The sequence below is a fragment of the Theropithecus gelada genome, chromosome 13, assembly GCF_003255815.1.
Source record: "Theropithecus gelada isolate Dixy chromosome 13, Tgel_1.0, whole genome shotgun sequence".
Lineage (NCBI taxonomy): Eukaryota > Metazoa > Chordata > Mammalia > Primates > Cercopithecidae > Theropithecus > Theropithecus gelada.
In genome coordinates this window covers 47,806,421-47,822,222 of record NC_037681.1, presented here as the reverse complement: position 1 = coordinate 47,822,222, position 15,802 = coordinate 47,806,421, and the positions used below count along the sequence as shown (strand labels likewise).

Below are 15,802 nucleotides of genomic sequence, written 5' to 3'. Positions count from 1 at the left end.
CTCCGTCCCGGGTTCCCCTCCCATCTGGGCCCCGCCTCCGCCCCGGGCCGCTCCCCCTGGCGGGAAAGGCGCGAACACACGACGCTTTTAGCAAAAAGTAGACTTTTATTACAGCAGCAACTGAGGCGAATCGAATGGCCCCCCAGGGCCACCACTGCAGCACCACCTTTCTCTCCCGCCCCGGCCGCCCCAGCGGGATTGTAGAATTCGGCTCCCCTAGTGCCCGTGGGCCTTCTTTCCACACAGGCTGGGCGGGAGCCGGCAGATCAGCGACTAGCCCCCAACTAGAAGGCGGCTGCTGAGAAGGCCCAGGCCCACGTCTGTGCAAAACAAGTAAACAAAGTGCAGAGGGGAGGAAGAAAAGGGAGGGGGAGGATGATGCTCAGAACCAGGGAGCCCCCCCAGCCCTCCTGAATAATAAAGGAAGGAAGGGGCTTCACAGGGTAATACTGACTGGGGGGAAGGGATAGGAGGGCTGCAGCACGTCCAGGGACAGCCACAGCGCAGATCAGGGCCTGGCTCGAGTGAGCTCTAAGAGGAGACGGTGACAGCGGCTGAGTTGAGGGTACTGTTCCTGGCAAAATTGAACTTGTTCAAGGTCTCTTCTAGCAGAGAAGTCAGCCGGCTTTGGTCAGCCTGGGGAAGAAGAGCTCAGTGACATGGGGGCTGAGAGAAGAGAAGGCATGGGGGCAGCCAGGGCAGATGAAGGCAGAAACCTCACCTCACTAATGAAGCCCAGCTGCACCAGCTCAGCTGCCAACTCGGGGATGTTCTCATCTGACAGAGAAACAGGAGCGGGTGAGTACAGTATGGGACTGAGGGACCTGGGGCCCTTCAGACAGCCCCACCGGGGCTAAACTGTCAGATCCACCCACTGCTTTAGGGGCTAAGATAGTCATTCTATGTGAGTCAATGTGTTACTGCCTTGTCACCTTTCCCACCCCTGAATATGTCCCTAAAAGATAAGGCTCATAGACTCTCCATCCTCTGAGGGAAGGGAGAGACTCACTTGGCATCAGGTCACAGCTCAGGTGCCGGTTCAGTTTGTCCTCCAGCTTCAGCAGAAGCGTCAGCTGGAGAATAGGACAGTCAGAAAATGAGACTCTTCTTCCCTACCCTCTGGCCACCAGCCCTGCGCAACCCTAGCCCTGAGCCTTACATGGTGTTTGACTCCCTCCTCCACCGACTCAATGTTGCACTGCATCAGCACCACCTAGGGAAGGAAGAGAGGGTCACTCTAGAGACCTGTCCATAAAAAACCCAATACCTAGACGTCTTTCCAGCCCATAGGGCATGGCTGCTAGGGAGCATTTTCTCTAAAGAATAGAGCCTTATTTGAGATGTTCTCTCTCCCTTCCACCACAGCCATGGAGACAATCCACACCCACACAGCCCCCACCTTGCGAGTCTCCACCTCAGCTGGTTCAGGTGTCGGAGTCTTGACAGAGGGAGGCACAACAGGTGATGTCACCTCCTCCTGCTGTGGCTGCTGGGGCCGAGGCAGCCCAAAGGCTGTCAGAGGATAGATCCCATTCCTGGAGGAAGATGAAGACAGGTCACATGGGCTCTGTGAATGCCTTAGGATACCCAACCCTGCTTGCTTCCTCAAGAAAGCCTGCCTTCTCACTCTGCTCTCACCTGACATCTTCAAGGAATTTATCTAATTCCAGAGCTGGTGACTGAGAGTACCTGGAGGAGAAAAGAGAAAGGAGATGGAAGGAAGGAAACAAGCAAAATAGCAAATTCAACCATTCCCAGAGAATGGGCAGTTTACAGAGCCTCAAGAGTGGTAGTGACCAATTTGCCCCTTTTAGACCCTCTCAGTTACTCACAAAGTCTGAACTGGTTCTCTTCCTGGTCCTGCAGGGATTTCAGCCAGTACAGCACTGGTATCCATGTTTTTGGTAATCTCCTCCAGAGCGTTCTCTGGGATCATGTCTGGATGGAGCGGGATGTTATGAAGGGATAGTCAGATTAAATGTCATAGAAGGCATGCAGGCAAAGGGGTAAAGAATCCCTTTGGAGGCCTGGCGCAGTGGCTCATGCCTGTAATCCCAGCACTTTGGGAAGCCGAGGTGGACAGATCACTTGACGCCAGGAGTTCAAGACCAGCCTGGCCAACATGGCGAAACTCCATCTCTACTAAAAGTACAGAAATTAGCCAGGCATGGTGGCACATGCCTGTAATCCCAGCTATTCGGGAGGCTGAGGCACAAGAATCGCTTGACCCCAGGAGCTGGAAGTTGCAATGAGCTGAGATCAAGCCATTGCACTCCAGCCTGGGAGACAGAGTGAGACTCTGTCTCAAAAACAACAACAACAAAAAGAATCCCTTTGGAAATAGAAGAGGAAAGCAAGCATGCCAGTGATAGTTACAGGGTTCCAGATTGGAAGACTATTCCCCATAGGGCCAAGAGGACTCACGTTGGTGTCCCACAATGCAGTGGGCAGCAAGGAGTTTGAGCGAGGGCACTTCAAACAATGCTGGGTGGAACAGAAGTTCTCTGGCTGTTGGTCTGCGAGCAGGTTCAGACTGCAGGCACTTTTGAATGAATTCCTAGAAAAGAAAACAAGGAACTGGAGCAGGCATCTGGAAAGCCCCTCAATGTGTTCATCTTTATAACTCTCATTCTACTTAGCACAAGGCTTTGTACATAGTAGAGGCTCAGCACTTGCTGAGAAAACAATATATTGACAAATGCACCTGAAAGGGCTTCAAAAACTGTAAGATATTATATGAAAGACACCATCCACTGCCTTTCTGGGTTTAATTATTTTTCTGCTCTCCAACCACAAGCTTGCTTTTTTCTTTAATGTTCACACTTTCTTTTTCCTTAGTTTCTACCTCTGCTTTATTAGCCAATGCACTGCCTATCTTCTATTCTAAATCTTGCCAAATTTAGCTTCTCTCTTCCCAAACTTACCCAATGTGATCAATATTCACCATCTTTTTTATTTCACAAGCCTAGTATCACAATTTCCTTTGCCCACAATCATTGAATTCACTCAATTTCCCAGGATTCCTCTACCCATTCTGCCTTTTTTTTCTCTCTCTCTCTCTCTCTTTTTCCTGAGACAGGGTCTTGCTGTGTCACCCAGGCTGGAGTATAGTGGCACAATCACAGCTCACTGCTGCTTCAACCTCCTGGGCTCAAGCAATTCTCCCACTTCAGCTTCCAGAGTAGCTGGGACCACACGCATGTGCCACCACACCCAGCTAATGTTTATATTTTTTTCACAGAGATAGGTTTTTGCTATGTTGCCCAGGCTAGTCTCGAACTCCTGAGCTCGAGTGATCCTCCCACCTCAGCCTCCAAAAGTGCTGGGATTAAAAGTATGAGCCACCGTGCTCCACCGCCTCCTTTTCTACCTCCTGCACGTCCCATGACAATTAACCTGCTTTCCTGCTTTTAACCTTGAAGGCTAACAAGGTCACACACCTAATCTTTCACTTGAATACTCCACCTCAGTGTTGAAGTAGAAACTTACTCCACACTATCCTCCTGACTTCCCACTAGTCTTCTTTTCTCTTCTGTTCCCTATTATACTTAACTAACGAGTTACAAACTGTTTTTGTTTGGACCTTCCTGTCCAAGCTCTACTTACTATAGTCTATCAACTGATTCATAACCTTATGTCTTTTAAATCTTGGCTCATTATTTCAGGGCACCATTAACTAAAACTGTATAAATATAAAATCCCAAACAACTGGTTTAATTTAAATTGACTGATGTGCTTAAAAATATAAAAATGGCTGTCTGAGAGTATACAGCAATTGCCTGAAGTAACCATCAAATTAATTTACCTCCATGTAGGCATATTTAAATTCACACACATTGTTTTTCTTTCTTTTTTTTTTTTTTTGAGACAGTCTCGCTCTGTTGCCCAGACTGGAGTGCAGTAGCCCAATCTCGGTTTACTGCAACCTCCGCCTCCCAGGTTCAAGCGTTTCTCTTGCCTCAGCCTCCCGAGTAGGTGGGACTATAGGCACACACCACCACGCCCACCTAGTTTTTGTATTTTTAGTAGAGACAGGGTTTCACCACGTTGGCCAGGCTGGTCTCAAACTCCTGACCTCAAGTGATCCGCCCACCTCCACCTCTCAAAGTGCTGGGATTATAGGTGTGAGCCACTGCGCCCAGCCAACACACAACTTTGAACCCCAGTATCATCCATCTTAACCCCTTAACCTATGTGTATGTATGCAAAAACATGGTAGGCACCTCCTAAGAAAATGTTTACAGATTTTGTGTGTCCTTTCTGTTTTATGTTCCCTAGATCTTAGGAGCATACGCCCAGTGGATACAAAGGAAGAAAAACCAGAAGACATTTGAAGGTCAGTTGAGGAGGGAGTGATCCTGAAGATCCTTACCCTCTGTAATGGGTCTTCTAGAAGCTGGATGGCACTGCTGATGGCTTCCTGTGGCACATATGAGGACTCCCCATTGCCCTGAATCTCCAGCACTGCCATCTTCAGTGAGGAGGAATAAAAAAAAAGGAGACACCTAAGAATGTCAGTGCTCACACAATCACTCCTTCCAAGCCAGCGCCTTACTTGTCCTCCCTCCATTCCCCCTTCCATCTTCTCATTTGACCCCTTGCCCCCCTCCTCTCCAGTCTCCTCACCTCCAGTGCACACATGCCGAAGGAGTAGATGTCCACTGCTGTTGTCACATTAGTGACTTCTAGGAAAAACCGAGAAGGCTTTGGTTAATCAGAGGATTGGGGTCTAGGGTTGGCAGGAATGCCTTAGGAAAAAAAAAGAAAAGAAAAAAATATTTTGTATGCTGGTAGAGAAGGCCTAGAAGTTTCAGTTATATTGCCTCTGTACCTCAAGTTATAAGGTGCAAAAGCAGGGGGATGAGGACAGGGCAGAGAAAGTAGGAAGGCTCACCTCCATACTCTGGTGCAAAGAAGTGTAGATTCTTCTGCTCTTCTCGACAAGTCTTCACATGATTGTTGATAGTGTCAGGAGCCACTGGGAGTAGGGAAGACATACACAATCTGACCACCATCAACAAAGAATAGTCTCACTCTAGAGAGAGGCCCCAAAAGCCAAATTCTCTCCTGAAGTCTCCTTTCTGATGACCCTCAACAGGCACAAACATATCCCCTTTCCCGTCCTGAACTATAGACCACACATGGACACCACCAACCTCCCCTTTCTTAGGCCTGCTGCTTCTTATCTAATGTCCCTAAATCAGGAGCAACAAAAGCACCAGACTAAATTAACAGATACACAGGGACTTCTGGCTGGTCTAGAAGCAATGCAGTTTAAGGAAAAACTTTCACTTGTGCCCCGTTCACCTTCCCTAAATCCCAGGTACATCTAATCCCTACTCACATGAAAATATTTGGTTTTAGTTTTTTCATCCACCCTGCAAATAACATAAAAACACAGGCAGCCCCTCCTAATCTGGGACAATTGGAGACCTCAGGAACTTGGATAAATAAGGATAAGAAGTATTAACATACAACTCAGGAGGTAGCCTCCTTCTTACCCACCTTTGCTGAGTGAAACGCAAAAAGAGCTCAGAATTGAGCTAATACCCTTGAATCAGTTCCACTTTCAATCCACCAAAACTTTTTAGACTCCTATTCTACCCCCTTATTCCTCAACACTGCCTGCCACAGGGCTGAATGAGGAACCAGGACCAGGCCCAATTTGGACTCACTCAGATCATCAACAATGACTACAAGTCACAGAGAATCTGGGAGCACAGTATGATCTGGGAAACTAGCCTGATGATGAGGGGGAACATGAATCCAGGAGGTAAGTGGCCAGCCAGGCAGAATCCACAGGAAACAAGCAGGTTATGGAGGGGCAAGCAGGCGGAGGGCTGGCAGGGCAGAAGCTAAGCAGGCATAATTAGGCAGGGAAGATAGGGGAAGAGGGTTTGCTCCCACGACTGCATGCACTGGGCAGCCGCCAAGGGAGCAGAGGGAGCACAAACAGAGCCCCAAGTGGGGCAGAGGGAGCTCTCACCATTAGCAAAAATCCTATGAAAGACTGTTGGGAACAGAGCAGCCCGTAAGCGGGAGGGAGGAAAACAGAGAAAAGTTGTGAGCCATGGAGCAGCCAAGCCCCAGACAAATGGACACACAAATACCACACAGACACAGCACACAGAAATGTTGTACACTGCACACAAATACACAGCAAATGAAAGCACTCACAGCAGGCACAGCCTGGAACCTCCTCTGGCAGGGTCTGGCCCCAGGGCTCAAATCAAACCTCAAACCTGTATCTCTTGCCCTTTCCCAACCTCCTATCAGTATCTCTGTATTGACCCTAATTTCCTTTCAAAAAGGTGTAAGATTATATATCCTATCCCCTCTCCACTAATTAACTGGCCTCTCCTATGAATTACTCCTAGCAAGGTCCTTTCTCTTCTCACCGGCCCACACCTCAGAATTTTGCTCTGTTATCCCCCATTCATCTTACCCCCATGGGTCCCAAATTCCCGAGGCTCCCCTGCCCAGAACCTCTCCCTCCCCTCACCAGAGCCAATCTTGATGAGTCCGTTGTGCTGGATGAAGATGGTGTCACAGGTCAGGTTCCCATGGATGATGGGGGGGTCACAGGAGTGCAGGTAGCTGTGGGGGCACTGGGCTGTTAGAGGGGCCACTGGGAAATTAAGGGCAAGGGGAACCCAAGGGTTAAGAGGAGCAAGGGCCAGGTCTCCTGCTGGTCACCATAAAGATAATCCCCACACTCTGAATCTCCATTATGCCTGATGATTTAAATAGCTGGATAAGCACTAGGAGAAAGAGGTAGGAGGTAAGTGTTGTGGTTAGGGCATTAGGATGCACCCTTTAAAAGACCCGTAGGGGGCCTAATCTTGACAGTATATGATTCAAAGAAAGTGGGAAGAGGCAGAATAGAACAGAAGAGTAGTGCCCTGAAATCTGTTTGGAGGAACTAAATCAGGAAATATGGGTAAGAAACTAACCAGGTACTACTTACCTTAGGGCAGAGAGGATTTGTGTGCACCAGCGCTTCCATGCCTGGAACAAAGTTTGATCCAAGGGTCAGCAGTAATTCCCTCTCTTAACTCTCTCCCACTAGCTCCTTCCATCCCTTCCTGATCAGCTTCATTATTTTTTTTTTTTTTTTTTTTTTTTTTTTTTTGAGACAGAGTCTCGCTTAGTCGCCCAGGCTGGAGTGCAGTGGCGCGATCTCGGCTCACTGCAAGCTCCGCCTCCCGGGTTCACGCCATTCTCCTGCCTCAGCCTCCCGAGTAGCTGGGACTACAGGCGCCCGCTGCTTCGCCCGGCTAATTTTTTGCATTTTTAGTAGAGACAGGGTTTCACCATGTTAGCCAGGATGGTCTCGATCTCCTGACCTCGTGATCCGCCCGCCTCGGCCTCCCAAAGTGCTGGGATTACAGGCGTGAGCCACCGCGCCCGGCCCAGCTTCATTATTAACACAGTAATTTTTAAGGCCCCCGCCCTGCCCCACCCCGAGCCTAAAACTTTGTCTGCTCTCCTTCTATACCTTTTCATTCATGGTCTTGTGGTTCTTCTTGGTCTTCTTCAGAAATTGCTTCAGACTGCCAGATGACATGTATTCTGTGATAAAAATGACCTGGGGAGGCAAAGCATTTACTAAAAGGTCTTATAGTAGAAATGATCCCTTCCCTTGTAACAGATTTTAAATTTGAAAGTTTGTTAAAATTTCTCTCCTTTTGTTCTTAGCTTTACTTACTTAGACTAAATAGGGCAATGAAAACTACTAAGCAATAAAAGTTATGGGAAGAAGGAAGCAAAAGTTCACTCATTTTCTGCCCAATCTATAGCCATATAAAAGGCATAGGTGACAACTGAAGCCCTACTCTTATCGCCATTGCAGCTGATTCCAGTTCTGTTTCAAAACTACCTTGTTTTAATCTCTGAGTGTAAAACGAACAATAATAAATGTAGCTAGTCTCTTTGCAGTAAGTTCAGGAAATATGGGGAAAAAATTCTTACCCTGGCCTTGTTCTCTTTAATGTCAGCCCAATATTTGTGAAACTTAACAATGTTAAGATGCTCCAATTGAATCAGATTATCAAACACAGCACGAACCTTTTCCTGAGAGCAAGGGAGACAGTGGAATAACAGAGTTCATAAATCACTATAATAATCCTGAGAAGCCATTCCCTGTCCCTCCCCAGAAATGAACTGACCCCAACATACTCTCCTCATGGGCAGCTTCCCAATACCAATTCCTCTCTAACATCAGTGCTCCAACATTCCCCAGGCTTCACCTTTTCAGCATTACCTACCTCCTGCAGCTTGTAGTTCTTGCGCTCAGAGAACTGTACCTCATTCCACACAACCTCTACACCTTCCTCTGTATCCATGGCCAGGTATGCACTGTCAATACCTGGTACATTCCGTTGATTCACCTGAGAAGAAATTCATATGAAAGACAATTAAAGTTATCTCGCAAATCCTCCATCTTAACACTCCATATGATCATCTCCTCCTAGCCCCCAACCTATTGAAGTTTGGTCGGCCTCTTTTAAGACTTCGCTCTTCCAGTTCTCACCTTTCCAGAATTCACTCCCAAGAGTGACTGTACCATCACCTTACCTCTTCTCGCCTCTTCTGCCAGCGCCCACAGGGCGACTCTTCCAAAATCTCAGACTCATCTTCACTTTCTTCTTCTTCCTCTGGGGAAGCAGCTGAGGTTGTGGAGGTCACAGGAGGTGACACTGATGTCAGGCCAGGAGCTGAAGATGAGGATTCTACCTTTGGGTCTGAGCCACTGCTGAGTACTGTCTGGGACTCCCCCTCCGACATGCTGGAAGGAACACTCAGGCCTGCATTGGTTGGGGCAAGTACAGAGGGAGAAGGCAGAGAGAGTCAGGATACATCTGTAAAGATTTAGTAACCCAGGCTGGACGCAGTGGCTCACGCCCGTAATCCCTTTGGGAGGCCGAGGTGGGCAGATCACCTGAGGTCAGGAGTTCAACATGGTGAAACCCCATCTCTACTAAAAATACAAAATTAGCTGGGTGTGGTGGCATGTGCCTGTAGTCCCAGCTACTCAGGAGACTGAGGCAGGAGAATTTTTTCTTTTTTTTTTTTGAGACGGAGTCTCACTCTGTTGCCCAGGCTGGAGTGCAGTGGCGCAATCTCTGCTTACTGCAAGCTCCGCCTCCTGGGTTCACACCATTCTCCCACCTCAGCCTTCCAAGCAGCTGGGACTACAGGCGCCCACCACACGCCCGGCTAATTTTTTGTATTTTTAGTAGAGACGGGGTTTCACCGTGTTAGCCAGGATGGTCTCGATCTCCTGACCTCGTGATCCACCCGCCACGGCCTCCCAAAGTGCTGGGATTACAGGCGTGAGCCACTGCGCCCGGCCGAGAATTTTTTGAACCAGGGAGGTGGAGGTTGCAGTAAGCCGAGATCGTGCCACTGCACTCCAGTCTGGGTGACAGAGCAAGCACCCCATCTCAAAAAAAAAAAAAAAAGAAAAATTTAGTAATCCAGTTGAGCACAGTGGCTCACCCCTGTAATCCTAGCAATTTGAGAAGCCAAGGCAAGAGGTTCACTTGAGGCCAGGAGTTTGAGACCCAGCCTGGGCAACAGAGTGAGAGCCCATCTTTACAAAAAAAATTTAAAAATTAGCAGGGTGAGGCGGTACACAGCTATAGTCCCAGCTACCCGGGAGGCTGAAGGGAGAATCACTTGATTGTCCAGGAGTTTGAGGCTGCAGTGAGCTATGATCATGCCATTGGCTGGGCAACAGAGGGAGACCCTGTCTCAAAAAAATAAATAAATAAAAAGATTTAATAATCCTAATAACTTCATCTGCAAATTCAAAAGAAAACAGGCCAGGCACTTGAGACCAGCCTGGACAACATAACAAGACCCCAGTCTCTACACAAAATTTTTAAAAATTAAAAATAGGAAACACACACCACCTTTGTTTCCTTTAAATCCAAAATCAGAATCAGTCCTAAATACTGCAACATTAACTATTCTCCTAACTCAAGTCTAGAGAAGGTGAGCTATCATAGTTGAAGATGACCCACCTAGGAATGACAAACACAAGATTTACGGCAGTCCAACCTCACTTAGAGTCAGGTTCAAATCAACAGCAAAATCAGGTGCTCCATTCCTTCTTGGCAAATATTCATCCAACATGCTTCCCTTTGAATCCACAAGTACACCCTATTTGTACTGTGCTCAAGAATTAAGCTATGTGTGGCCAGGCATGGTGGCTCACGCCTGTAATCCCAACACTTTGGGAGACTGAGGTAGGTGGATTACCTGAGGTCAAGAGTTCAGGACCAGCCTAACCAACATGGCAAAACCCTGTCTCTACTAAAAATAAAAAAATTAGCCGGGTGTGGTGGCACGTACCTGTAGTCCCAGCTACTCAGGAGGCTGAAGCAGGAGAATCACTTAAACCAGGGAGGCAGAGGTTTCAGTGAGCTGAGATTGTGCCACTACTCCAGCTTGGGCAACAGAGTGAGACTCCATCTCAAGAATTAAAAACAAAAAAGCTGTATGGGTGCTATTCAGAACAGATGACTCCAGACTCCAAAATGTTGCACTGAGACAGCCTTAAGGCTGGACCTGTAGCACCCTCAGCCAACTTATCCAGCTGAAAGAAACCCTTGGCTAATTTATCCAGCTAGAACTGACTTTGGCATTCACTATCCATCCCTTCTCTACACAGAACAAGCCTGCCAGTCCATGGTGAGGCTACCCTTGGGGCAGGTAACTGGCAGTTGTTAGTGACTTCATCCCTGATGACCTCACCTTTCCTGTGATGTGACTGTGACAAATGAGTATTGGTTAACAACATTTTTTTTTCATTCACTCATTTGACAGATTTTTTTTAAGCACTTATTGTGGGCCAACCATTGGGCTAAGTCTTTGAGATACAATAACAAACAAAATAAATACCCACATTCAAGCAGCCACAAATTCAAGTCAGAGCTAAGACTTTAAGCTTCCAGCTTTCATTTCATTCACATTGCTCAAAGGCTCTGAAGTTTCCATTCTCTGGGGCACTAGATCTGATATAGGTTATTTCCTTTTTGGCGGAGGGGATGGAATCTCACTCTGTTGCCCAGGCTGGAGTGCAGTGGTGTGATCTTGGCTCACTGCAACCTCTGCCTCCCAGGTTCAAGCGATTCTCCTGCCTCAGCCTCCTGAGTAGCTGGGACTATAGGCATGTGCCACCACATCGGGCTAATTTTTTGTATTTTTAGTAGAGATGGTGTTTCACCGTGTTAGCCAGGATGGTCTCGATCTCCTGACCTCATGATCCGCCTGCCTCAGCCTCCCGAAGTGCTGGGATCACAGGATTACCGCACTGGCCTAGGTTATTTCTTACAAATACAAATAACTCGGCCGGGCGCGGTGGCTCAAGCCTGTAATCCCAGCACTTTGGGAGGCCGAGACGGGCGGATCACGAGGTCAGGAGACCAAGACCATCCTAGCTAACATGGTGAAACCCTGTCTCTACTAAAAAATGCAAAAAATTAGCCGGGCGTGGTGGCGGGCGCCTGTAGTCCCAGTCACTTAGGAGGCTGAGGCAGGAGAATGGCGTAAACCCGGAAGGCAGAGGTTGCAGTAAGCTGAGATCTGGCCATTGCACTCCAGCCCGGGCGACAGAGCAAGACTCCATCTCAAAAAACAAAAACAAAAAAAAACAAATACAAATAACTCAATGTACAACTTTTATAGAAAAAAGTATTATACAGCATAACATTTTTTTCAGGGTCATGGGTACTTGAAGAAAAATAATTCTCAAGAGCTAAATGCCATTAACTTGTACAAAAAGTCGCAAGACAACCACTTAATGTTATTCTGTATCTCTAAGAACAAAGACTGTGAAGGACTTGGAACCTGTGTGTGCTTGGCTCAAGAGAGTGCTCTACAGTATGAAAGAGATACCCTGGGCGGGGCAAGCTGGCCCATGCCTGTAATCCCAGCACTTTGGGAGATGGTGGAGGCGGACTGCTTGAGCTCAAGAGTTCAAGACCAGCCTGGGCAACAAAAATATACAAAAATTAGCAGGGTGTGTTGGCACATGTCTGTAATCCCAGATTATTCAAGAGGCTGAACACGAGAATCACTTGAACTCAGGAGGCGGAGGTTGCACCGAGCCTAAATGGTGCCACTGCACCACAGCCTGGGTGAGAGAGTGAGACTATGACTCAAAAAAAAAAAAAAAAAAAGAAAAGACAAGACAAAGAAGGTGATACCCTGGAAAGTAAATGTGCTCCTCTAAGTTCAGAAGTCTCCAGTCAACACACCAATCTTTTAAAAAGTCCACATGTATTTTTAGAACTCTCTGATGCCCATTTGTGCCCATCTCTGCCCCCAATCTACACTACGTTTAACTCAACTCAGGAGATTTTTATTAGAGACAGTCTAGTGAATACCAAAGAGCAATAGGCAGTACAGAGGAAATCTGGCAAGATATTCTTTCCGTATGTTATTTTCTAGATCCTGGCTTATTCTAGAGAGATTTGCCAGGCGCGCTGGCTCATGCCTGTAATCCCAGCTACTTAGGAGGCTGAAGTGGGAGGATCGCTGGAGAGGGATTTAACTCAGCCAGCCAGGAAAGCTACTATCTGCCTGTTTTAGTAATCTACCAGAAAACTTCTGTTAGAGATCATGTTCCTTCATCCGAAAAGTAGCTAAGAAAATGGTAAGACACTATCAGTTACTTCCTTGAGCAGCTACATTCACTGAATGCATCTAGAATCTGAACTAAGTAAAATACCCAGCCAGATTACAATAGGAAATAACAGTAGAATTCTAATACAGGAAAGCTGTAGCCAATGGACTCCAAAGAAACTTCTGGACCCAGGACACAAACAACTAATCCACAGTAGGGCACCACAGGAGACACCAAACCTTCATCAGAGATGTGCCCTTGGAATTTGCTTACCCCCCACCCCACCACCTTCCTAATTTTTGTGACTTTTTGTCCCTTCCTAATTTTTCCTTCGCAGGCAAAATGAGGGCAGTGCCCGAGATCCTCCAGCACTCCTCTTATTGATGAAGAAACCTCTGCGACACTGGGAGTTTTGCCTCGGAGCCGCTGAGAGGTTTAAAAGAGATCACACACGGAAAAGCTCATATGCGCCCATAAGGGGATTCTCCTTGCCGCCTCCAGCCACCCTGAGACATGCAGTGTTCACTTTGGAGTAATGCAGATCGCCTTGCAAAGTTTTTCCCCGAGACTTTCGTTTATTGGACAGCAGCCCCTCTGCGTGTCAGCTCCTCTGCAAGAGCTCGCGGGCCCGGGCCTCTCAGCGTCCTCACCCTGAGCGGACAAGAGGGCCTCTGAGACCCGCAGCACTGTCCAGTGGGAAATAAAACCGCTCGGGAGAAGAACCTGGCCCCTAGAATTTCACACTCCAACAGGTCGCATGCCCTGCGCCTGGAAGGCAGCGACGGCCCGCGCAGGCACCAGGCTGGGGCCCAGGGAGCCAGCGGCGGCCACCTCATCAAAGGCCGGCCCGGCAGCGCAGTCAGGGGCGCAGGCCACGCCCCCGCGCAGTCGGCGCACCGCCCCGCGAGCAGGCCTGGCCAGGCCGCCGCGCTTCCGCAGGCCGCCGGGCCGCGACCGCCGCCCCCGCCCCCGCCCCCGCCCGCCGGGCCCCGCCTCTCGCAGCCGGAGTTCCAAGCGAACGCCAGGGCCTCCCGACCCGCGCCCGCAGAATTCCGGGGCGCCGCCGCCAAGCCAGAGAGGCCGGGGAGGGACAGGCAGGGACTGCGGGGCCGAAGCGGCCCCTCGGCTCCAGCAGGCAGGGCCCGATCGGGCCTGGGCTACTGAGTGAGCAGGGCCGCCTTCAGCACCCGCCTGGCGGGTCCCACCGTCCCGGGCCTCGGAGGCCGATCCTTCCGTCCTCTCGCGAACCGCCTCCTCCCGGGGCCCTCTTTTCCCTGGGCGCTCACCTCCCGACTCCGCGCCCCGCAGCCTGCGCTTCAGCTCCAGCTCGGGTTCCGGGGCCCCGGATCACAGCGACTCCCTCACAGCTGCGCTCCGCAGCGCAACCGAACTGCGGGCCCCGCCCTCGCGGCGTCCCGACCAACAGATGGGCGGTGCCGCACCGCCGGCAGGTTTCCATTGGGCGACGTTCTCGATGGGCGGGGCCCGGCCGCCGGGAGCTCGCTGGGGTAGGCTTCCACCCGCTCTCCTCCCCTTGCGCCGGTCCGGCCGAGACCTCTCAGAGGGGTTGGTGTTTTCGGTCCCAGCTGGGGCTTGTCTCTCTGTCCACCCCACCGCCCGGTCCAGGTGCCCCAGATGGTTCCGCTGGACGCAGGGAAGGCCTCCTCCCTCTTCTTGAAGGCGCCATGACAGTTCTAATGCCCCGAAAAGACAAAAGGAGCGAAAGACGTAGCCTCGGTCCGAGAGGAGCTCTCCCACCCCAGTCCCCGCCTGCATTATTTTGGAACGAGACTGTTGTGCAGGACGCCAGTTCTCTGGAAAGCTTTTAAAAATTACCTAACACTGAAATTAGTAGTTAACTCTTTGTGATTGCATAGCACTATTTGCTTAAACTTTGTGAGAGGTTTTCACAGATGTTATTTCATTTGATCCTCATAAGAACGAACTCATTAAAATTGTCATTCAATGGTAGTTGACAAATGCAAAAACCTGAATCAGAGTTATTAAGCTATTGACCGAAAGTTAAGTTGGTAAGAGCCAAGTCTAGAAGCCGAAACAGTAAACTTCCTCAAAGGAGACTACGTTGAGAAGATGTTTGGAAAGAATTTAGATTGGTTTCGAGTTAGTGGAAAGAAAAGATGATAAATTCTGGACGAGCTATTGATCTGTGAAAACTAAGCGCGGAGCCTTCAGGATGGAAGTTCACTCTGCCCTTCGACGTGTATGATGGAGGGAAGACGATGAATCAATCAACAGAACTTGGGAATGTCACAATCACCAAATTTTACTGTCCTTAAAGGGAATCTCTAATCCTGTTTCACTGGGAGAAAGGACATCTGGCAGAAACCCTCTCGTTTTCTCATCACCTCAAAATATTCATTTTTAAAACCAATCTTTCGGTTGGGCGCGGTGGCTCACGCCCAGCACTTTGGGAGGCCTAGGTGGGCGGATCACTTGAGGTCAGGAGTTCGAGACCAGCTTGGTCAACGTAGTGAAACTCCGTCTCTACTAAAAATACAAAAATTAGCCGGGCGAGGTAGCACATGTCTGTTCTCTCAAGCTACTTGGGAGGCTGAAGTGGGAAGATCACTTGAGTCCAGGAGGCAAGAGGTTGCGGTAAGCCAAGATTGCACCACTACGCTCCAGCCTGGGCAACAGAGTGTGAGAATCCGTCTCAAAAAAAAAAAAAATATATATATATATATGTGTGTATATATGTGTGTATATGTGTGTATATGTATATATGTGTGTGTGTGTGTATATGTGTGTGTATATATATATATTGCCCTTCTTTCCTTGATTCTTTTATCTTTGGAAGAGGGGGGCTCAAAAAACACCCTTTTTAAAATCTGATGTAACTTATGGGCCTTCTCTTGTATTTTAAAAAATGCATTCACCCAACAAATTTAGGATACAATTTCAGGAAATTGAGGTTAAGAATCTTTGCTCTGGGCTGGGCGCGATGGCTCACACCTGTAATCCCAGCACTTTGGGAGACTGAGGCAGGCCGATCATTTGAGGTCAGGAGTTCAAAACCAGCCTGGCCAGCATGGTGAAACCTCGTCTCTACTAAAAATACAAAAATTAGCCAGGCGTGCTGGTGGGCTCCTGTAATCCCAGCTGCTCAGTAGGCTGAGGCAGGAGAATCACTTGAACCCAGGAGGCAGA

General features: G+C 48.8%; 1 protein-coding gene across 3 annotated transcripts; it reads right to left on the bottom strand.

The window, feature by feature from the left end:
* Positions 1 to 85: 85 nt before the first annotated feature.
* On the bottom strand, positions 86 to 14,058 carry NRBP1 (nuclear receptor binding protein 1). Of its 3 annotated transcripts, XM_025353540.1 has the most exons (19): positions 13,921 to 14,058; positions 8,578 to 8,807; positions 8,268 to 8,390; positions 7,972 to 8,073; positions 7,499 to 7,588; positions 6,968 to 7,008; positions 6,503 to 6,597; positions 5,987 to 6,010; positions 4,895 to 4,978; positions 4,627 to 4,685; positions 4,373 to 4,471; positions 2,425 to 2,557; positions 1,833 to 1,938; positions 1,639 to 1,689; positions 1,400 to 1,535; positions 1,160 to 1,213; positions 1,010 to 1,073; positions 722 to 777; positions 86 to 636 (listed from the first exon to the last, which is right to left on the bottom strand). In XM_025353540.1, the coding sequence occupies exons 2-19, from the start codon at positions 8,785 to 8,787 to the stop codon at positions 532 to 534; spliced, it is 1,632 nt and encodes a 543-aa protein (XP_025209325.1). In that variant the 5' UTR covers positions 8,788 to 8,807; positions 13,921 to 14,058; the 3' UTR covers positions 86 to 531. The 3 variants fall into 3 exon arrangements, with proteins under 3 accessions (XP_025209325.1, XP_025209326.1, XP_025209328.1); XM_025353541.1 differs by lacking the exon at positions 5,987 to 6,010; XM_025353543.1 differs by lacking the exon at positions 5,987 to 6,010 and having other exon boundaries at positions 4,627 to 4,682.
* Positions 14,059 to 15,802: the final 1,744 nt, after the last annotated feature.

Excerpts from the sequence above, each read along its gene's own strand:
- NRBP1 (XM_025353540.1), bottom strand. The coding sequence starts at position 8,787 with ATGTCGGAGGGGGAGTCCCAGACAGTACTCAGCAGTGGCTCAGACCCA. Across the intron at positions 7,589-7,971 it reads TTAAAGAGAACAAGGCCAGG|GTCATTTTTATCACAGAATA; the intron begins GTAAGAATTTTT and ends TTGCCTCCCCAG. Across the intron at positions 4,979-5,986 it reads TCATAGGATTTTTGCTAATG|TGGCTCCTGACACTATCAAC; the intron begins GTGAGAGCTCCC and ends CCCTACTCCCAG.